Below are 27,871 nucleotides of genomic sequence, written 5' to 3'. Positions count from 1 at the left end.
AAAAACCTGATGGGGTTATTGGCAGAGGAGGCTACTGCTAACAATAATCCACAGTGTTTATAGGACATTTTAATACAAGTAAGTTAAATTGAAAATCACTTAAAATGCAAAGAAATGAAAAAATAGCCTTTGCCTGAAGGAGTTCAGTCTTATGGAAGAGACAACAACCACATACAAATAAGATACATACAAGATAAAACAGAGTCATCTCAGGGGGAAGGAACTAATGTTAAAATGGACCAATAAAGGCTTTCTGCAAGAGGTGAGATTTTAATTGAAATTTTAAGGAAGCCTGACATAGACAGACAGATAGAGATAGATACATAGATATACACAAGCAGAATATATACATATATGTATGTATATACATACATATAAAGATTATGTATATACATACAGATACTATAGTATATGCATATACTATATACATGCATATTCATGTATACATTTATTTACATATAAATATATAAATCACAGTATGTGATAAAAATATACATATATGTGTATGCATGTGTGCACATATATATGTATAAGAGACACACACATACACATGGAATCCAAAAAATCTTAATGTAGTTATAAGTTTTAATAAACTTTGACTTTTGGGACACCCTCTATATATATAGCATTTTACCTATCTGTCTTGGTAAATGACATTAGATAATAACATTTAAAGTTTGCAAAGCACTTTATACATATCACTGCACTGGTGCCTCACCATGACCTATAAGTTATATATTATATGTATAATAGGTATTAATATCATGTACCTTAGGTTCTTCCTAATTCAAATATCAATGCTGTCAAATTCAAATAGAAAATGGGGGTCACTAATCATACAGAAGGATATCTGCAGGCCACATATGAATTTAGATTCATATTTTATTGTATTTTTAAAATTTTGTTAAATATTTCCCAGTAATATTTTAATCTGATTCAGGCCACTTTGGAGAGTGTTTTTTACTCAGGACAAAGATCACTTTATATAGATAATCTCTCTTTCAGTGATATAGGATGTTGTGTGCTTTGTGGGTAGAAAAAAAAATCACCTTTTATGTCATAGAAGATGGGTCTCTATGCTGTGAATAATTCCTGAATCTTAGTTCTTAGCATGATTTATGATCACTTGATCAATTTACTGAGTAGAACTAGATTAAAAGTCAGTAGTCTAATCCCCTCATTTTACAGAGGGGTAAAGATATGCCCAAGATCTCACAGATAATGACAGAGTCCTTATATGAATCTATGGGCTCTTTACATTACACCATATTCCCTTTTAACATAGAATTTTAGAGTTAGATAGGACCTAAAACACCACTGAATCCAACATTTGGTTTCATATTTTTCTTAGCACTCTGTCTGGCACCATATGTTGAGGACCTGAAATTCTATAGTTGCTCCATCTCAAAGCCCTAGAAATTCTAACAAACAGCGTTTTTAAAAAACTGAATCTTTTATTTTTACACTGCTTAATTTCCCCTCTATCTCTCCCTATCCTACTCTAGGCATCCATCTTAACAAAATTTTTAAATGAGAAAAAAGGAAGGAAAAAAATAATAAAAACTTATCAAACTAAATCAATTCTGAGGGATGTGGCTCTTTTTAACAATGAGATGATTCAGGTCAATTCCAACAGACTTGTGATGGAGAGAGCCATCTACAATGCAGAGAGAGGACTGTAGGGACTGAATGTGGATCACAACATAGTATTTTCACCTTTTTGTTGTTTGTTTGTATTTTGTTTTCTTTCTCCTTTTTTTTCCCTTTTTGATCTGAATTTTCTTGTAGGATAGGGGGAATGAGAAAAATTTGGAACACAAGGTTTTGCAAGGGTGTATGTTGAAACTTATCTTTGCATGTATTTTGAAAATAAAAGACATAACAAAACTTAATAGTCCATTAAAAATATAACGACATGGGCAGGTTTTCACACCTATGAACCTTGCCCCACATTTATCAAATATGTTAAAGCCTACATACAAGTCAAGCCACAGACAAGAGGACACATCAGAACAGATGGGATATGATTCAAGCTCCTATTTACCCACTGGTACTATAGGAGGATAAATGACCAGCTCTCTCCCAACTTCCCCTGAATGTTACAAAGGAAAAAAAACTCCTGTGTGCAGGGTCATTTGAGCTCTCTGAGAAAAGGAAAATCACAGTGTCAGCTGTTAGAACAATAATTATAACACAAGTTATGATTATGCAAGTGCTGACTTTTTGACAATGACAAAGCTATGTGCATTACAAAGGAGCAGCCAGGGAACAATTCTCAGCAGGGCAATCTCCTCAGAAACAGAGTTGTCAAAAATGACAATGGCTTCTAACTAGCAAAGCAGAATTAAGGAGGTTTATAAGTACTCTGAAAGAGCAAAATGTTAAGCCTTCTCTAGAAAAAGAATCTTATGGTCATTGATTCTATGGTCATTAGACATCCTAGCTGGATGACATCTTAAACTGATCCATCCTCCATTCAGCCATCAAAGTAATTTTCCTAAGGTGCAAGTACTCCACCTCCTTTACTCATTAAAATTTCCATTGACTTCCTACTGCCTCTAGCAGCAAATACAATTTGAAGCCCTTCACAACCTACTTTTCCAACCTTTTTACATCTTACTCTTCAAAACTCATCCTTCAAATCAGTGACTATAGGCTCCTGGCTGTTCCATAAATAAGACACTCCAGTTTGGGCTCTGGGCATTTTCTCTGGCTATCTTTCCCCCAAACCTGAAACATTCTCCCTCTACTCTGACTTTTCTTCCTTTAACACATTTTTGGCTTCCTTTGTGTAATGGGCTGAGGCTTGAGTTGATGCATTGAGGTCCCAAGCACGTGAGACTAAATAGTAATTGGAATACACTCTATTAATATACATGATTGGATAAAGAATGGTCCCTGCCCACTCTCAGTGCAAGTCCTGATGTGTTGTGTAGGAAATGACGATTTTGGTGGGTGGAGGCAGAGAGAGACAGGAAGAGAAGCTGGGAGAGATTGAGCCTGGGTTCCATACTCCTAGCTGCTGGTCGTGTGGCTGCTGGTCTAGCTAGCTTCTTGACTCAGCTACACACATTGCTATTGCCCATTCTCTTCCACCTCTGATCTTTCTTCACTGAGAATAGACTGACTACTTTCCCCTAACCTGAATTCCTGATTCCAGCGGATTTTAAAATACCTGGTCTTCACACTTTGAGTCCCAACTAGAATCCCACCTTCTGTAGGAAACCTTCCCCAACCCCTTTTAATCCCAGTAACCTCCTTAATCATTTCCCATTGCCTTGCATGCAATTTGCTTTGTATATATTCGTTTGCATATTGTCTCTCTCATTAGATTATAAACTCCTTGAGGTCTGGGACCATCTTTTGTCTCTTTTTGTATCCCCAGAACTAAGTACAGTACATGGCACTTAATATATATATATTTTAATATAAAACATAATTGACATGCACAATTAAAAAAACAGTTTAAATCATCAAGAACAAGGGATGCAGCTTGATAAATGTGGAAATATGTTTAGAACTGCACATGTTTAACCTGTATTGGATTACTTGCTGTCTAGGGAAGGAGGAGAAGAAGGAAGGAAGGGAAAAAAGTTGGAACACAAGATTTTGCAAGGGTCAATGTTGAAAACTCTTTGCATGTATTTTAAAAAATAAAAGCTATTATTATTTTTTTTAAAAAAGAACAAGGGATAGATCCAATTACTAAATCTAATCTAGTTGATGCAGTGGAAAAAATGCTGGACCCAGAGTCAAGCAGGATTGAGTTCAAATTCAATCTCAGATACTTTTTACCTATGTAAACCTGGAGAAGTGTCAAAACTTGAAGCCTTATATAAATGCTAGCTATTATTTATTAAGTTTTCTTCTTACATTTATCAGTACAGTTAACCTCTCTAATAAAGCCATAAGTAAAAGTATCATCCTTTCTGACTTCTATGATCCTTTTATTTTAAATCATATAATGAGGACAATAATGTTTCAAACCAATCTTCTCTGCTGAGAATTTTCTATCATAACAAAATAGGGAAGTACATATGTCCACATTCTAGCTATACTCTCCTGAAAGCAAAATTGTGTTCTATTTTGTTCACTTAGTTTATTTTCCCCTTTTCTAACCTCTATACTTCTCCAGCTAAGGATAGAGGAAACCCCTGGTTTCCATGTAATTCTGGTTCCATATCTTTGCTGTTTTAACTAAGTGCTTTGCTTCAGTACCAAATGGTCTGCATCAAACCTGCAAGATCTCCTTGCCATTCTTTATGCCTTCTTGTGCCCAAATGCCTATGACTTGCTCAGGAACAGCAAATCCAGTGCCATCATCGATGCTGGAGAAGAAATGCACATCCATGCAAATGGAGAGAAGGGATGAGGTAGTGGAAGTTTTACAGCCATTCTCCTCATAGACCTGCAGATTGATTAAAAAAAAAAGAAGACATATCAGTATACATACAGTGTATGTGTGTGTGTGTGTGTGTGTATTTATATATATGCAATAAAAACTATCACTTATAAAACATTTACTGTGTGCCAGGCAGTAAACCTAGTACTTTATAATAATATCTCATTTTATCCTCAAAACAACTATGAAAAGTACTATTTTTTTTCTCAATAGTATTTTATTTTTCCAAATTTTCAACATCCATTTTTATAAGATTTTGTGATTCAAATTTTTCTCCTTTCTTCCTTTACCTCCCCCTTCTCCAAGATAGCAAGCAATCTGATATAAATTAAATATGTGCAATCCTTCTAAACGTTATTTCCATATTTGTCATGTTGTACAAGAAAAATCACATCAAAAGGGAAAAAACACAAGAAAGAAAAAAGCAAACATACACAGCAAAAAAGGTGAAAAAATTATGCTTCAGTCCACATTCAGTCTTCATGGTTCTCTCTCTGGATGCATTTTCTCTTCCAAGTTTATTGGAATTGTGAAAGGTACTATTACTATCCTTATTTTATAATTGAGGAAACTGGGGCAAATAGAGGTTAAGTGACTTGTTCCCATTCATACATTTATTAAATGTCCAAGGCTGGATTTAAACTACCTGACTCTATGTCTAACCATCTACTGCATTACTAGCATGCATGTGCATACACACATGCATGTACGCCCTCTCACATAACACACACGTGTGTATACAGGTCTGTTTATGTAAACATGCATGTATACATGTGGCTTTGTGTGTAAATGTTTATGCACATGTGTGTATTATAGCCTATGATAGCAGAAGACCATTTTCATATGAATACACATGTATGTACACATCTATTAACATATATCTATTTGACAAAATAATATAAATTTTCAATTATGTCTGACTCTTTGTGAGTCCATCTGGGGTTTTCTTGGCAAAAGCATTAGAGTAGTTTGCCATTTCTATCTCCTGCTTATTTTACAGATGAGGAAACTGAGGCAAACAGAGTTAAGGGACTTGCCCAGGGTCACACAGTTAATATATGTCTGAGGTTAGATTTGAACTAAGGTTTTCCTGACTCTAAGCCTGGTGCTCTATTCCCAACACCATCTAGTTGCCTGTATAAGTAACATGCTGCAACATCTAAGCAATGCTTCTAAGGGTAACGTTTTAGCTTAACCCCTGTACTAAGACTTTTGGGACATCCTGTATATAAGATGAATATTACGCAGTTGATAAAAATGTCCATCAGTAATCCTTAGCACTGTTAAATTTCTCTGGCATCATCAGCAGCTCCATCGTCCCTCATAAATAGCGAATAGTTTGAAGGTGAATATTTTAGCACTTAACCCCTGACCTAAGCCACTCTAGGTTGGTTATCATATATGTCTCCTTCTCTGGGTCTATGCTAGTCACATTTGTACTTGTTATTTGTTGACTTGATTTAATCACATTAAGCTATTAACAAAGAACACTGAAGGGTTGCCACTCGTGTAATCCAAAATGCCTCACTGATCCAGACAATAACACTGGGAAGTCAGCACTAGACATGACTGCAAAATGAGTGGCTAATGTTAGGAATTTTCTTTCAGTTTCATTACACTTGAGGTTGGAAAATGTTGGAAAGCACATGATCAGATCCAGGAGACAGACCAATCACTTAGGGCAAAGGGTTAGAGTAGAAATTTACTGTGAGTCCCCAGTTGCTCATCATTTTAAATGCCCCTCACAAAGAGCTAGGAAATCACTGGAGTGTGGGGTCAATGCTCTGGATCTGAGGGTACTAAATACCAAGACAGGAAAAACTGGAAAGGTTTGGAATTCAGGACCATGTATACTATTTTCTCTGTGAGATCTTTGGAAACCACTAAAGAGAAAAAGATATTTTTGTACAGATGACATCTTAGGAACATCATTCTCCAAATGGAATAGACTTTAGAGGCATCTGGACCAACCTCTTTACCTTATTGATGAGAAAATCAATTCCCCAGGAGATTAAGAGTTTTGCCCTAGGCCATACAGACAGTAACTACAAAAGTTTGGGATTTGAACTCAGGCCCCTAGCACTATATCTTAAAATGGCTTCACTATGGTAACTATAGTAGTTGACATCTCTATAGTTTGCAATGTGTTTTAAAATATATAATTTCTTTTGAGCCTTATACTTGGGACATCATTACTAGTTATTCTTCCTTTATGATGATTGAGGGAATTGAGGTTCAGAAAGATGGTGATTTTCAAAATGATCCCACAACTAATAAGGTCTGAAGTGATACATTTTGTTTTCTTTCTCATTTTTTTCCCTTTTTTTTGATCTGATATTTCTTGTGTGCCAAGATAATTGTGGAAATATGTATAGAAGAATTGCACATTTTTAAGATATTGGATGATTTGCCATCTAGGGGAGGGGATGGAGGGAGGAAAAAATTTGGAGCACAAGGTTTTAAAAAAGTGAATGTTAAACAGCTTTAATAAAATGAAGTCTGAAGTGAGATTTGGAACCAGATTCTTTTGATCCCAAATAAAGCACTCTACCTACCAAGCCATAGCCTTTATAATCAGAGCCTATCTACTTCTACAACCATCAGTGAGGGAAGGCAAAGTAGGAAAAGATGTCCCAAAATGATTGTTTTCACATAAAATGATGACACAATATATTACATAGCCTTAAACTCTGAGGGGGACCACCCAATCAAGAAGCATCAATATGGCTGCATAAGCTGGCCCTGCCCCATTGTCTCTGTTTTTTTTTTTTTTTTTTTTTTTTACCAGCTCCTGTCATAAAGTGGCATAAAGCATCTGAAAGACTTTGCTACTATTAACGAGAGGGATAACAAGTACCCCCAAAACTTATGGGTTTGTAGCTTCAAGGCCAATCTTGTCCTCACTGTTCTTCACCTTCCCACTCTCCCACATGTCATTTTATATATCTTGGGAGAAGCGCTGGTTCTCAAACATTTTTAGTCATAGGTCCTTTCAGTAAAGGGACCTAGAAAACATGCTCCTAGACTGTCAAAAAAAACCCCAAACTCAAACAAACTAAAGCCAGAATGCTGAGGAAGAACAGCACTACTTTCGACAATGCACTAATAAAGGATAAAACAAACAAATCAATTAATTTAGGCCAGAAACAAAATCATAAGCATTTATGCTTTAAAGAAAACATCCTGCAAACCCAAAGAACTTTTGAGAACAAGCAAGCTATCCTTTGCAGACCAGTGCTCTGGAATGGACCTTCTGGGGTCTCTTTCCTGTACTTTTGTCCAACCTGTCCAGTGATGGAACAAGAACTGAATAGGTTCTGATAGGCATGTAATGGAAATAATAAATGGATAGGTTCTGATAGGCATGTAATGGAAATAATTTAACTCACAAACCCAGATACATCTAGATTCTGGTCACATTGAGATTTATCAAGTAACATTTCTGAAATATTTCTTCATCAGTAAAATGGAAATAATAATAGTATCTATCTCACAGGATTGTTATGAGGACCAGTGAGATAATGTTTATAAAATGTTAAGCACAGGGCCTGACACACTTTGCTGTTGTCCAGTCATTCAGTCATGTCTAACTCTTTATAACCCCAGAAACCATAGCACACGAGACCCTTCTATCTCCAATTTCTCTCAAAGTTGTCCAAGTTCATGTTTATTGTTTCTATGATACTATCCATCCATCGTATCCTCAGCTGTTCCCTTTTCCTTTTACCTTCAATCCTTCCCAACAGCAGGGTCTTTTCCAATGAGTCCTATCTTCTCATTATGTGGCCAGAGTATTTAATCTGTATCTTCAGTATTTGACGTTCCATCTGAATTTCTTTAGATACTGCCCAATTTAATCTTCTGCTTATTATGTGCCTGGTGCATAATAAGTGCTATATGAATGCTACTATTATTTATTTTATCTGTTATACACAGTACTCAGAAATAATCTATTGCTCAGGTTTCTAGTCAGGACTGAGACAGCTCACTCCACCTCTCTCATTCTTGTCTAAGAAGTTTTTGTTGGAATAGGTTCATGTTTCTCAGTGATTGCTGTAGATTGCTGCCTCTGCAGGCTTGGAGCTCCCAAGGACTTCAAAAAGCACTCCCTGCCTGAGCAGATAGCTATGTTCCAAAAAGAAATGAGATTCCAACCTGCTTCCTTATGAACTGAGGAAGAGGGTTGTCTGAAAACAACTAAGAGATTCCCTGGGAAGCTATGTTCTTCTCCATCTTTGGTGCTTAACCCTTACAAAAAATTCCTTTAAGATCCTTTCCAAATGAATAAAAAGAGAATATATGAAACTCTCCCTCTCAATATAACCATTCTAAAGAAAATATCTTTCCTTAGTAGTTCTCCTAGCATACAAAGCATGAGAATGATTAACACTATATTTTATACAAATATTTTGCACAGACACACATATAAACATACAAAGAATTAATTCATTTTATCTTTAAAGCATCAGCTTCACTAAGTCCTACCAGAGGAAAGGCTTTGAGTATGACTCTGGAACCTGTTTGAGCATCACTTTAGCTAAGCTTAGCAAGGTTTAGCACCAAAAAGTTGGGTTCAAGACGACTAATTTTTTAGTCATGAAACTACCTGCTAAATATGTATGTATGTTAGGGTTTATAAATTATGTGAAAGAAATACACCACAGGGATGAACTCCCATACTACTGAAGTCATGATGCATACACAGACACACACACACACAGAAAAACACTCCTAGCACTAGCCTTCTTTGCAATGAAAAATGAAGCTATTTAAAAAAAAAAAAAACTGATGCCTTTATTTTCCACTTCTAAATGTATTTCTCCCCTCCTTTAATCAGCACTCTTTCTTTAGAACAAGGATTATAAAAGAAAGAGAGGGGTGAGAGAAGCAGTTCAGAAAAATCAGAAGCTGATAGGTTAGCTACTTTTTCTTTTCTTTCACTGGCTAATGAGAATTTTTAATTCTCGAATAAAATCACTGCCTAGCAAAAGGCACAATATGGTAATAACTCCACTCTTATATCCACCACAAAATACAACAATGGAATTAAAAATATTAGAAAAATTCCCACTTAGGAAAATTTTGCACAGCCTGATTTCCTTATAAAATTAGTGTGAAAATGGAGAATAGGATTAGAAGAGGACAATAGCAGTGTTCCAGTATTAAGAAAAGCATCAAGACAAACAAATCACTATAAAATTATTTTTTTCCTCCATGAAAGATCACCTCATATGACCCCTGGGAGACAGGTTGAACCCTAGTCTCTGAATGGATGCTAGTGAACTACATGCACAACCAAGGTAGAGAAGTTTCAAGAACAAGTTCAGTGATGGACTATGGCTCTGATGTGAGGACCAAACAAACAAGATATGGATAATAAAAATGATCATTATTGTTACAATAATCACCAGCATGATTATATAATATTTTAAGCCTTACATTATACTTTGTAAATTTTGTCATTTTATTCTCAACAATTCTGGGAAGCTATTCTTCCATCAGTTTTGATAGATCTTCATCCCTAACTTTCAGTGTCCCCCAGTGTCTGGGTACTCTTCTCTTCACCTTTTACTGCTTCTTAATCTCACCATTTTCCATGGATTCGGCTTTTATCTGTACATTGATGATTCTCATATACATTTATCCACTTTAATGTCTCTCCTGACCTTAATCTCACATCTTCATTGCTTATGGAACATCTCATTCCAACTGACCCAGAGATATTTTAAATTCAGCATGCCGAGTTTAAACTGAACTCCTTATCTTTTCCCCAACCTTTCTTCTTAACTTTTCCCTTATTGTTAAAGGCACCATTATTCACCCAACCACCCAAGCATCTAGGTATCATCTTTGACTCAACACTCTCTTTCACCTCCTAAATCCAATCTGCCATCAAATCCTTCATTCTACCTTCTACCTTCATAACCTCTCTCATATGTACCCCCTTCTCTCTTGACATTATCTCTACTCTTGTATAACACCCCCATCATTTCGTGCTAGGACTTGTTGCAATAGCTTCCTGGCTGACCTTCTCTACCTCAAGTATCTCTTCACTCAAATATATCCTTCACTCAGTTGTCAAACCAATTTTAAATAGAAGGTCTGACAATATCAACCCCACTCACCAGCCAACTCCATCTGTTAAAAATCCAGTGGCTTCCTATTATTTCCAGGATCAAATATAAAAATCTCTTGGCTTTTAAAAAGTTCTGCATTAACTGGCCCCTTTCCTCTCCTTCTAATCTTATTTCTCCTTACTCCCCTCCAAATACTCTATCATGCTCTAACACTAGCCTCCTTGCTATTTCTTGAACCTGATATTCTATCTTCTAACTCTGCGCATTTTCAATAGATGTTCCTCAAGCCTGGAATGCTCTCCCTCTCTGCCTCTTGGCTTTTCTGGCTTCCTCTGAATCCCAGCTAAAATTTCCTATTTTCTATGAGAAACCTTTCCTGATCTCCCTTAATGCTAGTACCTTCACTCTGTGATCATCTCTAATTTCTCTTGTATATACTTTGTTTGTACATAGTTGTATGCATGTTTTCTCCCCCATTAGATTGGAAGCTCTTTGAGAACAAATATTATCTTTTTGCTTTTCTTTGTATTCCTCAACACTTAGCCTAGTGACTACCACATGGTAAGTGCTTAATAAACGCTTATTTGACTTGATACTAAGCAAAGATCCATAGGTTTTACCAGGCTATTAAAGGTGTCCATGCACAAAAAAATTTAAGAAATTCTAAATTAGATAATCTGTGAGATCACTTTTAACTTTGAATTTATGATAGTGCCAGACTACTAAAAATAGTGCAGATTTAGGCTCTCAATCAATAATCAATTGACTAATAAACAATTATTTAAGCTCTTTTCTAGAAGGTAAACATAGTATATCCAGTGTAACAGAGGTGTCCCTCCCAGCCAGTTGAACCATTTTAAAATGTAACTGGGAAATATTTAACAAAATAGATAAAAAGATATAACAGAGTTAATATTAATTTGTAGTTATTCTAAGTCAATATGTTGGCACAAAGATCCATCTCTATTTGAGTTTGACAACACTACTATAGTGAATTCTAGATTCAGAAGACTCTGGATTCAAATAACCTTGGACATTTACAACTTAAATGACCTTAGGCAAGACACAATTGGGCTTCGGTTTTTTCATCTGCAAAATTAAGGGGTCCAAACTAAATTTCTGAGGCTGCCTTCCAGATCCAGAGATCTATGACTCTATTATCTCAGTTTTCTATGCCATTTTCTTTTTTTCTGCCTAAAGATTTTAGTGAAAATTTAAAACTCTGCATCTCAAGATAATCTTGACATTGTCAACCAGTCTCTCAGATTCCTCATGAACAAATACCAGAAATCTTTCATGGTTCTGTGATATGCTTGTTGTAACTGATGACCTGGGAATTTTAGCCACATAAATGCCAAAGTTCTTGTTTTTTCATCATGTAAGCCTTCCAGTTTAGCCAGTAATATTTACCTGATGATGTGGCCAGTGGTTGTTAGATTTGATGGGAGTGGAAGATCCAGGAACTGAATAAGGCCCATGACTGCACACCCCAAGCTGGAACTCTTTAAAACTAACTCTGCCATCACCATCTCGGTCCAGTTTATTAAACAAATCCTCAAGTTCCTATAGAAAAAAAAAAACATTGAAACTGAATTAGGAACACAAACTCTGTGTTATAGTCATATTTATTTTAGGAAGTCCAAGATGTCTTTTCTCCTCTCTCCTCCAATCCAGGTAGTAACACTGGACAGTGTTTCCACAGACCAAAATCAGACTTGCTGAGTTTTTACTATTACACAAAACTTAGAGTCACCTTGTAAAAGGCAATTTTGTGGAACAATCAGTTAGCATGTTCTACTGAAAGGTTGGTTCCTATTTCCTTTTTACTTAGAAAACTCCTCTTTTTAAAATTTTTGATTAATTTTGAACTTAAATAAAAAAGAGGATATTTCCATGTACACAGTACAGCATTAGATGAGAATTTAGTATATAAAACCATAAATTTCCTTTTCACACTGTTTGCTTTAAAAAAAAAAAAAAGAACAAAACTGAGTAATAAGCTACCTTACTTTTCTGTGCTTCTTTCTAAGTTTTCTTTGGTTTGCTGCTGTGCATTTTTTTTTCTCCCTCCTACTCTACCTTGCCTTAGAAAAGGCTACCATTAGACACAAATATGTGTATAATATGTGAAACCCATACGATACATATTTATATTTATCAGTTCTTTCTCTGGTGTGGTTAGCATCTTCCTTTTTAAGTCCTTTGTAGTTGATTTAGATATTTTTAATACTCAAAATGACTTAGCTGTTCCAAGTTATTTTTAGAACAATATTGCTGCTACTGTGTACCATGTTCTCTCAGTTTTGTTCATTTCACTCTTCATTATTTCATGTCTTTCCATGCTTTTCTAAAATCAACCAGCTCATCATTTCTTATATCCCAGTAGTATTCCATCACAACCATATACTAAAAAACAATTCTTAAAACTGAGAAACTTAAAAAGAAAATGCCTCTGCATTGTGATACAGTGCAAAGAATGCCAGATTTAGAGTCGAAGGACCTTAGTTTGAATGCCAGCTCTGCCAACACAATGTCCTTATTGTTAAATAATCTCTTAATGCCTCAGTTGAGTCAGCTGTAAAAATAAGGAGCTTTGTTGCTTAGTCATTTTTTAGTCATGTCTGACTCTTCATGATCGTATTTAGCATTTCCCTGGCAAAAATATAATGGTTTGCCATTTCCTTCTGTAGATCATTTTACAGATGAGGAAACAGAGGCAAACTGAGTTAAGTGATTGGCCCAGGGTCACACAGCTAGTTAGTGTTTAAGGCTGAATTTAAATTCAAGAAGATGAATCTTCCTGGCTGCAGATCCAGGGATCTATCCACTGTACTACAAGAAAATTTGACTAGATGATTGCATAGATAGATATAATCTATGATTCTATAATCTAAAGTCAATAAGCATCTTACAACAAATCTTCCTATTAATAGTTTTTACCTCCAAGCATTTAACATTTAATTGTTTATCAAAACTCATTCTATCTCCAGGGCAGAGGTAGCTATGCTAGGTTTGACTCTGACCTCTATTTGAATTGTGAGACATAACAGAATTTTGACTATTTTAAGAAACCAGCCACACATTTGTAAATCATGACATGAAGCCTATTTCAAGCTGTCTCACCTCTTTTTCAAGTTCTTGCAGTCCAATGTTCTTACAAACTGTTGCTAGTTCTTCCTCATCTAGATACCCACTGCTCCCAACTCCAAGTTCTTCCCAGATTCCCCAGACCTGGTTCTCAGTTACATCTAAGGAAGCATTGGAAGACTTTGGGGAATTGTCAAATATCTCAGGGTTCCAGGTTTGGCCTGCAAATCAAAGGGAAATAAAATCATTCAGGTAAATATTGAAGAAATTTTAAAATATGAGAAAAACTGTTTTATAAATTTTCTCACTGAGATCCATAGTCACCAAAATTCATAGCAATCCTTTTTTGAGATTAACAAACTACTGAAAACAAAATGAGTTCCCATTGACTGGGAAATAGTAGAACAAATTATGATATATGAATGTCATGGAACATTTATCACAATGTAAGAGGTAAATATGAGCATGAAAAGCAAAGAGAAACTTGAGAAGACTTGCATGAATGATGCAGAGGCAGAATCAAAAGAACAGTTTATAGAACTACAATAATGTAAAGAAAAAGAACACTAAAAAAACCCTAAGAATACATATCAATACAAGGACATCAATTCCGATTCCAGCAGATTGATGATGAAACATTATCTCCCTCTTCTCAGTAGAAAGGTGATGGATCATAGTAGCAGACTGAGATATCTCCTAAGAAACTGTGGCCAGTGTTTTTTATATATTTTGTTTAATTGTATTTCATTGATCTGGTTCTTTTACATCTTTATTTTCTTTGTATTTTAAAAATGGTGAGAGATTACTGGAAAATGACAGCAAAAAAATTAATAAAGTCTAAAAAAATCAAACCTAAGGAATGATAATTACAAACAAACATACAAAAAAGAATTACATTATTTATACTTTAAAAATAGACAAGATTTTCTCTGCTGATCTACTTATGTCTAAGAGGACAATTTATTCACAGAGTACTTATTTTAGAAGAACACAAGTTTGTAGATATATTAGGATGTATGTGTGAAGGAAACCTACATATTTTACAGCTTGTTTAAGCATACAACCACTCCTGAGAATACCAGTCTTGTGGGCTCAGGCTAGGGCTGCTGAGTGAAGCAAGAACAGAGGCAGCATTCCAAACCTTTAGATTTCAAGCCCTGCTTCTGCTTGAGTGATCTGAGTATGTCTGGTGAAGGCATTCCATGGTCAGAGTTATTTGGATAGACTGGGTTGTAATAAGAAAATTAAATCTATTTGTTTATGCACAACACACAAGCAATAGTGAAATTTAGGGACTTCAAAAAAAAAAAAAAGTAAAGGATACTAATTGATTTCTGAGGGCTTGCCAGGAAAAATTTTAAATTTTGAAGCACTGAGGATTTAGGATTTATTTCTCATGATTGATACAAGGATAACTTTTAAAAAACAAAGAAACAATTAAATATTTTGTAGTTTCATCTGAGTTTTATTACACTTGTCAGCTCTGAGCTAGGAGGTGAAGGTTCTCTTATAAAGCTGTAAGGAACCAGCTTAAAACAAAACAAATATAAACCTGTTCCTCAGGTAAAAGTCACCTAATTGTTTTGGGGCAGTATTTCTCTTAAGGGTGTGGGCAATTTTGCCACTGAATTCCTCTCATACAATGACCTTTTTCTACCACTCTTAGTTTAAGTGAAAAAGCCTAACTAAGTGAAATATTATGAGTGGAATGTTTCCCTTTCGTTTTTCCTCATTTCACTCAGTATCAGCTGCTCTGCCAGGATTCAACTCCATGGAATAAGATACCTCTCCCTGCTCAGGCTCATCACTTCTTATTTCATCACCATGCTACTAAGTGAAACCTTGACTGGCATCACCTCCCACATCCTCCTCTGTGGTCTTACTAGGGGTCTAACAGGAGAGTACCAACCTTCCCCAATGCTTTCCCTGATAGAGGACAGAGACTGGATTATTTTGATTCATTCCCATCTGCATCTGATTCTCTGGTCTCCTTTCTGTGCTTTCTCCTCTACTTCTGAGTATAGTTTCTCCCCATTTGATTATAATCTCTCTGAAGATGAAGACTAACTTTTTATTAGTTGTATCTCTAACACTTAATGGTGCCCAACACAAACAAATACACTAATGGTGGCTAATTTTTAATTTCAGAGAAAATTCAGTATCAATTGCCTGTGCTCTTTGGCTAGGCAGGATTGTTGAGAGTAGATAACCCCAAGGTGTCCATCAACATGGAGAAAAATTAAATATCCAGCCCTGATGTTCATTAGTGCTTGATGGCCTGCATTTGAAAAGGCAGAATGAGCTAATTTAACATTGAGGACTGGTATTCATTACAGAGATCCCTTGGTTTTCCCTTCTTCCATGGCTCCTATACATACCTCTTATCTTCCTCCAAAACCTTTTTTCTGGGGTTCTTCCTTTTCTCAAAGAGTTTCAATGGCTTCCTGTTTTTTGTTTTGTTTTGTTTTGTTTTTACTATATTAGTCAAAACTCTATTTCTTAATTATTTCTATCTTTCAAAGTTTCCCATAAATAGTCCATGCTAAATATTGAACTTTATTTTTATCTATGTTTTAACACTTTCTCTTCCACATTAGCTAGACTAGTCTATTTACTGTGTTATCAACATGGCAATGTTAACTCCTCCTTCCACGCTACCACTCATGTTGTTCCTTTCTTAGAAAAGTACCCCCCTCTATCCTCCATATATCTAATTTTGCCCATTATTTAAGGTTCAACTTAAATTTTGCTCTTCACTCCTCATCCTCTTCAATAATTTTTTCTTCACTGAATTTCCACTGTGTACATAGCATGCTTGTAGTAATCACCTAATAAATATGTATTGAATTGAATTATATATTTTTAATTTAATTTTTTATTATTATGGATTTTTATTGATAAAACATATGCATGGGTAATTTTTTGAATTATATTTTTTATCAAATAATTTAACACTTAATGGACATTAAGTTGTATACTTGATATTATTTTCACACATGTTAATCTTGTCTCCCTAACTAGATTATAAGCTTCTTTAGGGCAAGAACCATATTTTGAGGTTCTGTATTTCTTTGGTTGACTATTGAGCTTCTAGAGAATCCTTTATGCGAATGTAAGCAAATCCTGCTATTTTTCCCATGAGTAAATCAAAATGGGCAGCTAGATGGCCCAGTGCAGTGGTGGGCCTGAAGTCAGGAAGACTCATTTTCCTGAGTTCAAATCTAGCCTCAGACATTAGCTAACTATGTGACCCTGGGCAAGTCACTTAACCTCATCTGTCAGTCCTCATCTGTAAAAAGAGCAGGAAAAGGAAATAGCAAACCACTCCAGTACCTCTGCCAAGAAAATTCCAAATAGACTCACTAAGAGCCAGATATGACTAAAAAAACAGACTGGACAACAAACGTCGAATGGACTTATTATATTCTTACCTCATCTTGAGGTATAGCTAGTAAAACAATCTTGAAGGATTGATTAGAGCACGCATTGCTTTAGTAATATTCAGAACAAACACTGGTCAATTTATTATAAATAGCTAGCTTTATTTTTACCTTGTGATTCAAAAGTCTCATTCTGGGGTTCTTTAGCACTTTCTACTTCTTCATCTGACTTGAGACTCTGTGAAAAAATTCATAGAGAAAGAAAATATCTAAGGAAGGGAACAGAATAGAGAGAAAAATGCAGTGTTGCTTAATTGTAAGGAAAGTCCAGTATACAAGAAATTAAAATCTGAACAAATCAATTTAAGTTGGTTTCAGAGAACAAGAATGAAATTTCAAATCTTTGCCAGTATCTCCTTTACTTTTTGTTAAGGGTGTCCTTATAGCAAGAGTTCTTAATCTTTTGGTATCTTGCATTCAGGGCAACCAGGTGACCTTGGACACTGAGCAAATCACTTACTCCTGTTTGCCTTAGTTTCCTCATCTGTAAGATAAGCTGGAGAAAGAAATGACAAAGTATTCCAATATCTTAGCCAAAAAACATCCCCAAATGGGATCACAAGGAGTGAAACAAGTGAACAATAATGAATCATGGACCTTTTGTCAGTATAGTGAAACCTATAGACAGACTCATTTTCAGAATAATGGTTTTAAAATGCATAAAATAAAATATATAGGATTACAAAGGAAACCAAATATACCAAAATACAATCATCAAAATATTTAAAAAGAAACATAGCAAGTTCATGAAGTCCAAGTTAAGAATCCTTTTCTTAGGACCTCAAATTTAATAAGATTTCCTATAGTACATAGTATAGAAATTGGCAGATGTAACAAATCAGGGATTTATTATCCTATTGATTTTCTACATTTAAGAAAGTGATAGAAAATATATTAATAAAGATTAATGTTAATAAAGCATTTAAAAATATGTTGTGCATACAACCTTCTACTCCCACCCTCATGGAGAGCCAATTGTTAAAATTTCCCAGCTTTCCCTTGCCTTACTGGAAGTTATACTTCTCTTAAAGGTCCAAGGCTTTACTTAACTGTTAGAGCATGATGGGAAGCAACATAGCCTGGTAAAATATTGGCCTTGAAGTCAAAAGACTATATCCAGATATTGACACTTTTTGGAAAGAGGATTCAATAACAAAAAAGGGAAAATGTGGAAACGTGTGAAGTAATAGAAAGAGAGATGGTATATTATATAATGTAAGAGGATCTGGATTCAAATCATGCATTTTCCATTTCCCAACCTATGTGACTGAACAAGTCACTGAATCCCTATGAGTCTCAGTTTCTTTATCTGAAAAATGAGGGGATCATACAACAAGAAAGTCTGAAAATATATACAATATTCCGTAGCCATAGTTATCTACTCTTAAGTTTTTAACAGAATATTCCTGCTACTTCCATAATCTTTTGATGTTAAGATATGAAAGGAATTATTCAACTTCTCCTCTCGAAAATGACTCCTTGTCCCATTGTCAAAGTCAGCATGGTCAATGCTAGTCTGCTATAATCTGGCATTCTTACCTTCTTATCCCTGGCTGAGATGGAAATAACTCTAGAGAATAATATACAATAAATCTTTTCAGCATGTTCTTAGCCTTGTGACAATTCCCTCAGGGACAAAGACTGAGGACCAGTGGAACCCTACCTAGCATTCCTTCCACTCTACCACACTGACCTTAATTGGATCAACATGTGACAGCCAAACAAGATCATTCAGGTGGATTTGGGAGAATCTGAATTATTTACTTTCCCAATTAAAAGTCAAAGACAGTGGTAAATGTCTGGTGCTCAGATTAAGATTGGAACTGTGTGCCTTCACATGTTCTATGTGATCACAGTATGGAAAGAACAACCTCCTGTACTTATTACTTTCTGGGATTTCCCCATTGTTCCATCTCCCCAACACTTCTTAAGCACTTGGGGTTTCATTGTGGATCCAGTTATTCTACAAAGAATAAAAATAGAGATTTTCACCCAGTATTAAAAGAAACTAATCAGATAATTTATAGAAAATTTTCAGTCTCCTTGGTCCCCAGGTATGATTAGCCCAATACTGAGTCACTGGGAAGAAGGAAGATCTAGAGAATGAAACTTACCTCAACACTCTCTAGAGAAGCTGAACGTCTCAGTGGGCTTTTCACATTGGCATTTATTTGCTGTTCTTGCAAAAACTTGGTTTCAGGTTCAGGATCTTGTCGTTCGGGTCGGGACCGACGACCATAGCACTTGGCTCCATTCACATACTTTGGCTGAACTTCATCTGGGCCAGCTAGAAAGAAAAATCAGAAAACTTGAGAAACAATGTAAAAGGAAGGAAAAAGCATCTGTGCCCCAACTTCCTAATAATGCCTCCTTAAAGTCTCTTCTTAGGAAAGTAGCAAACTAAAAACCTTCAAAATATGACACATACACTGATTCTTAGTGATCGGCCCATCAATATGTTTCTACCTTGATGTAATTTTCAAAAAAAGAATATGACAGGAAGCTTTAGAAGTTTGCCAACAACTTACTATTCACTTTACATTTAAACATTTTAAAGCTAAATTTTGAGACTATGAGATCTAGTGAATATAGGTCAGAATTGACATCATTACACCATTAACATACTAATTAGTTCCAATAAATGGTTAAACAAGTGTCTTTGAAACTTAACAACAAGCATGTCAGAAAAGAGCTTATGGGATTTCTGGTAACCCCTAGAATCCTGTGTGCCTATGCCTAATCAATTGCATCTAAAGCTACCAGGACCAGAATTCATTGTTCAGTCAGATCCAATTCTTCAGAATGCTATCTGCGGTTTTCTTGGCAAAGATTAGAGTGTTTTGCCATTTCCTCTCAGCTCATTTTATAGAGGAGAAACTGAGGCAAATTGGGCAAAGTGACTTGCTCAGGATCACACAGTAGTAAGTGTCTGAGGCCAGATTTGAACCTAGGAAGATGAATCTTTCTGATTACAGGCTCAGTACTCTATCCACTAAGCAATCTAGCTGACTCAGGACAGACTTTATTCCAACCCCATTGAAGCAATTATATGGAATGGAGAAGGGACATCAGGTAAGCGAGAAAGCTACCTATAAAAGAGAAAATGATTTTTACAGATTTGAGATAATGAGAAAATAATGGGGGATAATCTTGAGGAAGGGAAGAAGGAAATATAAACATATTTGTTTAAATACTTATCTAGCCTTTCCTACTGGTAAGAGCCTTGTAGCCACTAACTGCTAGAGATATTTTTAAAAATTCCATAGTCTTTGCCCTCAAGGAATCTAATACAGAAAATATTATAGGAAAATAAGGAAGTATGACACCTGACAAGATCATTATACAAATACAGAAAGTAGGTACTATAAGAAGTAAGTAGCAGAACCAGGATTCAAACTTAGAACCTTTCAACTTAGAGCTAGTATTTTTCTATAATGTCTCATTGCCATGAAAAAGGCCAAAGAAGAGATGCAAAGTGCTCCAGTAAAATGTAAAGATGTGGAGATTATTTTCACTTGGGAAACTTGGGAGCATTTCATGAAGGAGAAATGATTCTCAAAGAAAGAAAGACATTTCAAAAGATAGAAATGTTAAGAGGGGATTCCATACATGAGTGACCACCTATTCAAAAGTGAGAGAGGATGGGGTAAGAATAAGGAAAATCTTAGTCCAGTGTTGGTGGAATATAGAATTCTTTAAAAGGAGTAATTTGAAACAAGACTGGTATAATAGGTTATAGCCAGGTTGTTCAAGGCCTTAATTACTGAGTTAAGTCTATAGGTTACCTGCTTGATCTTAATCAAGTCATTTACTCTGTATTTGGGTTTTGTTTTTTTTAACTGTACAAGCAACAGAGCACAAAGGCTTTTAAGCAAAGGGGTGACAAGGTTATCCAATGATATCAAACTCATGGAAGATATAACTGGATTTGACTTTAGATGCCAGGAAAAAAGAGATGGCTAGATGATTATTTTGAAATGTAGTAAAATTCTTTGTGCTTATTTAGTTGTAGGAGTTCCTTATATGAGTAAGAAGAATTGTAAATAAAAGGAAATCAGGTATGAAGTGGGAAGCTGAAGGTGTAGGAGGCCTGTGAAAAGAAAACTGAGGATAGTGTTACACAAGACCCTTGTGAATCACCAAATAGTCTAGGAAAATAGACTTGTTAGGTAATCTAATTTTGACAACACCTTCAAGTTTGTTCCTTAGTAATGAATCTAAACTCATTTCCAAAGTTTGAAGTTTTAGTACTTTTGCCACTGGAGAATAATCTGTTACCTAAAAACATCACACAACAAACCAAGGCTTTTTTATGCTTTTCAGTTTCAATTTTCTTCCCTTAATTTCATTTCCTTGCTCCTGTTTATATTATTCCCTAACCCTGCCCACCCTTTCCAGACACTCAATTATCTTCTTATGATAATGAGTTGCCCAGAAAAACCCACATATTTTTCATAGCATTTCACACTTAATCTCATCAGCATAGTATAGGAAAATATCACCTGCCTCTTTCATGGACAGTTCTTTTTGAAAAATGAGAGGCAGCTGGGAAGAGGTAGCACAAGAGTGTTGGACTTAAGAATTAGAAGATAGAAGTTAAAATGCTCGCTCAGTTTCTGATAATTGTATGAACTTAAAGCTAAACTCTTAACTTCTCTATGCTTCAGTTTCTTTATCTCTAAAGTGAAAAAATTGGATCAGGTGATCTCTAAGGTCCTTTTCAGCTCTGAATCAGTGTTAATATACATTACTTTAATGTGTATAAGCATACAAGATAACAAAGAATAAGCTGTAAAGAAGAGATAATTCTATCATATACTCTGTTTAAACATAATTGAATTTTAAATCTGAAAAGGACCATAGAGACCATCACAGCTGCCTCCTTCATTTGACATATCAGGAAACCAAGGCTCAGCAACATGAAGAGGACTGTCTAAGGTTACATATCAAGTGAATATTGTAAGTAGCAAAGATGGGATTAGAATGATAGTCTTTCAACAAGGCTTAGTCTTCACCTTTTTCTCCCTCCCACCTCCCTCTACTCATTGAGAAGGAAGGAAGGAAGGAAGGAATGGAGGAAGGCAGGAAGGGAAGAAAGGGAAGGAAGGAGGGACAGAGGGAGAGGAGGAGGGAGAGAGAAAGAGAGGAGGGAGGGAGGGAGAAAGAAAAGAAGGAGAAGGAGAGAAAAAGGGGAAGGGAAAGAGAGGGAGGGAGGGAATAAACAAACTTTTATCATATAAGCACAGTTAAGCAAAACAAATTCCCACATTAATTGTGTCCATCTTATTTTCCATCAATCAAAATCTGACCCTTTTCCATCTATGATACTGTTTTTATTTCTGCATGTGTATGCATGGGTACACGAATGTGTATGTATAGTATATATTTAATGTGGATTCAACTATTGGGAAAATCTTCCTGCAGCATAGACCTGACAAGTCTCGAGACTTGGACTCGAGAAATTTGGTCTCTAATTTCTCCTCTGACACTTATCAGGTACTTTTAAGCCTCAGTTTCCTTAAAACAGAAATAATAATACCTATAGTGCTTAATCTCTCAAACAGGCTGTGGGGATCAAATAAGACCACATGTAAAATACTTTTGAGACAATTTAGGTAAAATATATTGCAAAATTAAAACACTAAGTAAACTATTGCCAAACAATAAGCACCCCTTGGTTTTCTCAGCTTTAGAATAATTTTCTGTCTCTTCCAAAAGGTACAAAATAATGGGAGAAGGTAAAGGGAATTGAAGATAAAAGAACAGACAAAGTATGGAAGGGCTGTGTAGGGAGGAGGACGAGGTTTCTAGGAGGTGGAGGTTGGGAATACAAAAACACTTGCTAAAAATATGTGAAGGATAAAGGAAAGTAAAAGAACAAAAACAAGATGCAGTAGATGAGGGAGTAGGAAACTAAGAAGTCACAAGGGAGAAGAGCAGTGGAGTTGGAAAGTCAAAGAAAGATGAAATTTTGTGAAGAAAATACACTGCAGCTCTGGAAAGGGAAATCTGGTACATTTTTACCGCATATATACATAGGATTTGCTTTTTTTTTTTTTTTTTTTTTTTTTTAAACCCTGACCTTTGGAAACAAGTTCAAATCAGGCCTAGAATTAAGTGAGAGTTTAGCTGGAGTACCTTTTTGAATGGGGGCACAGAGGCGATTGCTGGGGAATTCATCCTTAGGTGTTACATGAAGTGGAGTGTCAGGCACTGCATTTGAGCCATTTAACTCTGCATAATTTTGAAAATCTAGACAAACAATAAAAATAATTCAAAAGTAAGGCAACTTATAATAGTGACAGCAACAACCCCTTGAAGCTTAGCTCTTCCCATCTCTTAAAAATCCTACTATCCTATCAAACTATAATCCCATATCTCTTTTTTTTTCTTTGTCAAATTCCTATTAATAGTAATTGACACTGTCTGCTTACATTTCCTAATAACCCATTTACTTTCCAACCTCTGGCAATCTGGCTTCTTATTTCCCAAATTTTATAAATCAATAAGCACCTATTAATTGCCTATTATGTACCAAGCTCTGTGTGGGCTCTCAGGATACAAAAATGAAAAGAAAAGTGAAAAACAGTTCTTGTCTTCAAAGAATTAACAGTTCTCATACCTCCTGTCTATCCCTCAAAACCTAACATGAAGATATTTGACTGAAACCACTCTGTTAAAAGATATCTATGATCTTTTAATTATTTGATGTCCTGATCTCAGTCCATTCGTCCTTGACATCTGTGTAGCTTTCAGCATCACTGACTCCAGCCATGTTTCACTTTACTCATAGGCTCTCTGCTTACCAGGCTTCTGAACCTTACACTGTGTACCTTTTATCCCTGTAACTTCTGGCCTGTCTCGCCCCACTCCTCTGCGTCCTGCCCGATAAATGCCTAGACTTTTACCTGGACAGAAGGTAAGACTTATTCTGTTTGACCCCACAAAGAAGAACAATAAGTAAAAGTTACAAAGAGGCAAAATTAATTTGAGGTAAGGAAAAACTTCCTTGAGAGGTAGTCAATGTCTCCTCACTGGAGATCTTCAAGCAGACGCTGGATGAACACTTACTGGGTAAACTGCAGGAAACATTCTTTTTGGGGGTAGGGGTATCCACTAGGATACCTTCCATCGCTAAAAATCTATGATCCCTAATGAGGAGCTATTTTTACTTGAAGATTCTTAATGATAGCAACCTCATTACTTTCCTAGGCAGCTCACTCTACTTGAAAACATTTCTAATGGTAAAGAAATTTTTCCTCATATCCTTTTATAACTTCTTTCTATTATTTTTTCTTCTATCCATTATAGCTAAGCAGAATGAGGGAAATCTTTCAGCCAAATGTTAGCCCTTGGATATAGCAATCATATTGTTCCAAGCCTTCTGCCTGAAACAGCAGAAAGAGAATGACTGTCATTATAATTTAGCGCATATGTTGCAAGAAGAATCATGGTCCCTTTCAAAATAATGGCAGTCTGAAACAGGCTAAAAATTTGCCAAGGCCACAGTTTATCAACAGAGAAATCAGCATTTTGACTTTATGGAAATCTATTAAAGGCATTCTGCCATGTTGCCTCTAAGAAATCATATCCTATGAATATATATCATTTTTACCTCAGAAGCAAATAAACTACAGACAAATCCTGTAACCAATATTTGACTATATTATAATCTGGATCATCTATCTTCCTTCCACACATACATATTAAGACATATAGTATTACACTAATCTGAAAATGGGAAACCCATAAGAATAGTATTGTCTTTCCCTTACAAAGACTAGAATCCTTACAAGGTTTTATTATATGAATTTAAAATGACCACATTGCCACATAAAGAGCCAGTGATAGTGAGTCTACCATGAGCTCCATTGAATAATCATTTCATATTCGTTATTTTATTCAAACCTCACAACAATCATTTGAGGTACATATGAAAAGAATTCCAATTTTATGAGTGAGTAAGCTGAAAAATACAGAAGTTATGCCTTACAGAAAGTCACACAACACAACTTATCAAAGATAGCTAAGGAAACAGAATGAAAATTTCTTATTCCCCAGGGCTATGTTCTTTCCTTAATATAAAATGCCCCCTAAAAACAACAACAAAGAATGAAAAAAAGGCAAAGACCATTGTGGGGCACATTCTTACCTGGTTCCAAGTAACTACTATCTTCAGAAGTGCTGACATTGATATCTGATGACAGTATAGCCACAAAGCCTTCTTTAAATTCTTCAAAGTTTACCTGGGAAATGTTTAAAAATAGAAGGAAATCTTTTCAGCACGATAAAGAAACCATCAGAATCTAATGCTCTTAACTATCTGATGTTCTTTCCTTTGTGTTTAGACTGCATCCACTGAAAATGGCCCACAGAGCAGTAGAGGTATAGGCCATGTCATTTTATGTCAAGAACATCACATGTGGGGGATATTTTCTTTCCTTCTCCTTTCTCTTCAGATTAATCATTTGACTACATTCTTAGATTCATAGGATATCTGAGGAGAGTAGAGGGTTATGAGAATGTGATGATTTATGAGTCAAGATTGATTCAATCTCCTAGGATGTTGAATTTCTTGATGATGAGATTCTCGGGTCCTATCCAATCGATTGCTAAATCTTACAGATCAGAGAACTGTAGAGGTCCCAAACTAGATGAAAATGTAATTGGGAAATACATTAATTTATATTTCCAATGTAAAAACTTTTCTACATTTGTTTTTTAAAATTTTCAGTTCCAAATTTTCTCTCTCCCTTTCTCCCCTTCCCCTCAAGAAAGCAAGCAATTTTATATAGATAATACATATATAATCACACAAAACATATTTCCATATCAGCCAAAAAGACAGATCCTCTCCCAAAAAAGAAAAAGAAAGAAAGAAAAGTAAAAGTTTTAAAAAGTTTCAATCTACATTCAGACTCCAGCAGTTCTTTCTCTAGAAGTAGCTAGCTTTTTTCATCATAAGTCCTTCAGAATTGTCTTGAATCACTGAATTGCTAAGAATAGTTAAGTAATTCACAGTTGGTCATCATGCAATAGAGAATATAAAGCACTCTGTAGATTTTTAAAAGCATTATATAAATGTCAGATATTATTATTTTGAAATAATTAAGTGGATTTTTATGATCTCCCTCATTTGAAAGTTCTCTCCAACAAAGCAGATGGAAAGACATATAAATCAATTATTAAATGTTTACTATATTTACTATACTGTGTGATATAAACACAAGAAAAAAATAGTCACTGCCTTCAAAGAACTCACATTCTAAGGGAGGTGAAGAGGGTAGGGGAAAGTAACTACCTGGAAGCAAGGTAGAAAAGTAGGAGAGTTATTTGGGGCGGGGTCCCCCAGGTTCGAAGTTAGTTTTGGTAGCATGGAAGACTTCCTCAAATGGAAGAAGACTCCCTGGAGGCTACTATCAGGGGTGGAGGAGTTTCTAGCATGAGAAGACTGCCTGTCAAAGTAAAGGTGGAAGTGGAGGTGGAGGTAGAGATGGAGAGACCCTCAGGTAAGTCACAGGCTGGGCCTATTCTGTAGGGATGCAGATTACTGTCCATCTTGTTCAGCTACTATCCATATCTTCCCATGAGATCACACAAAGGTTCCGCCTAGAATCTAAAGTACTAGATGACTTTCTCAACTTCTGTCAGCCTCAAAAGGATTATCAATAGAAGACTTGGGGTCTTGACTATTATCATTAATATTACAGATGAAGAAACAAATCCTCAAAAAGGTTCATCTTATCTCTTTGGTCATAAAACTTGCTTTGCTGGTTATACAACTAGTAAATATAATTCAAAGTCAAGAACAAAAGTCAAGAAGAACGGATTTTAAATCTAGCCTCAGACACTTATTAGCTAAGTGACCCTGGACAAGTCACTTCTCCTCAACTTGTCTCATTTTCCTCATTTGTAAAATGGGGATATAATAGCATTTACCTCCTGATCAAATAATATAATAATAAGTTAGTAATTAAGTAACTGAGTTGTTGTGAGGATCAACTAAGTAATAATGGAAGAATGCTTAGCCTGATCCTTGGCACATGGTAAGCACTATATAAATGTTAGGTAGGGTTAAAAAGGATCTTTACTGATCCCAAGGTAGTATATGTGTAGGGAACTTCAAGTAGTCCATTCTGGCTACAGAGTAGGTCATGAGTATTAAGAGACAAAGCTTTTAATTTAGTTTGTGGAAAGGCTTTAATGCCAGGCTAAGTTATCTCAATTTAATTCAATAGGCAGTGTAGAGCCACTGAAGATTTTGAGCAAAAGAATGAGGTAATCATAACTGTGTGTTAGCATCAGGTAGCAAAACATAAAATGGACCCATAAAAACAAAACAAAACAAAAAAAAAAACCAGCCATTCAGATTGAAGTCTCATTAGACAAGTTGCCTACCATGAAGCTATTTTTATTGTCTTGAGCATTTTCTCTGAAGGGAGAATTTTTTGCTTAGCTCAGGTGTTGGGACATTCAAACACAGAAGAAAGAAGCTGACTTGTTTACTTCTGCTAAATCAACAAGATGGTATTGAAAAAACAAACTACATGGAAATTCCCCAAAGGAGGTTCACAGGAATTTCAAGGCACATTAATTTGCTGGCTAAGAGCCAGCCATTACTAGTGTTTCTCTAATAGGAAGTAGAAATGAAAAACAAGCACTCTCCACATTTACAGAAAAATTTGCCAGCCCATGAATTAGTAATTTTATTCCTCTGTTGTCTTTATGTCTTCTAAAACAGCAACATTTTTATTGTGTGATACCTCTTGCCCTGATTCAGATCTCAACTCTTGTAGTTTGGGAGACATTTCATGATTTTCTGTGCACAAAGTCATAGCCTGATATCAATACTTCTAGTGATGAGA

General features: G+C 35.6%; 1 protein-coding gene across 4 annotated transcripts in view; it reads right to left on the bottom strand.

The window, feature by feature from the left end:
- Nucleotides 1–27,871, bottom strand: part of NINL (ninein like) — a 153,475-nt gene that overhangs the window by 70,599 nt on the left and 55,005 nt on the right. For all 4 annotated transcript variants that reach the window (XM_023494828.2, XM_023494830.2, XM_031951004.1 and 1 more), the window contains exons 3-9: nt 25,159–25,252; nt 23,145–23,258; nt 19,121–19,293; nt 17,118–17,184; nt 13,603–13,787; nt 11,890–12,042; nt 4,238–4,408 (exon numbers count right to left, since the gene is read on the bottom strand). In XM_023494828.2, the coding sequence (XP_023350596.1) occupies nt 4,238–4,408; nt 11,890–12,042; nt 13,603–13,787; nt 17,118–17,184; nt 19,121–19,293; nt 23,145–23,258; nt 25,159–25,252 (957 nt within the window). The remainder of the gene's footprint in view (nt 1–4,237; nt 4,409–11,889; nt 12,043–13,602; nt 13,788–17,117; nt 17,185–19,120; nt 19,294–23,144; nt 23,259–25,158; nt 25,253–27,871) is intronic.

The sequence above is a fragment of the Sarcophilus harrisii genome, chromosome 2 (assembly GCF_902635505.1).
Source record: "Sarcophilus harrisii chromosome 2, mSarHar1.11, whole genome shotgun sequence".
Lineage (NCBI taxonomy): Eukaryota > Metazoa > Chordata > Mammalia > Dasyuromorphia > Dasyuridae > Sarcophilus > Sarcophilus harrisii.
Note: the sequence above shows the minus strand (reverse complement) of the source record. Positions and strands in the feature narration are given on the sequence as shown.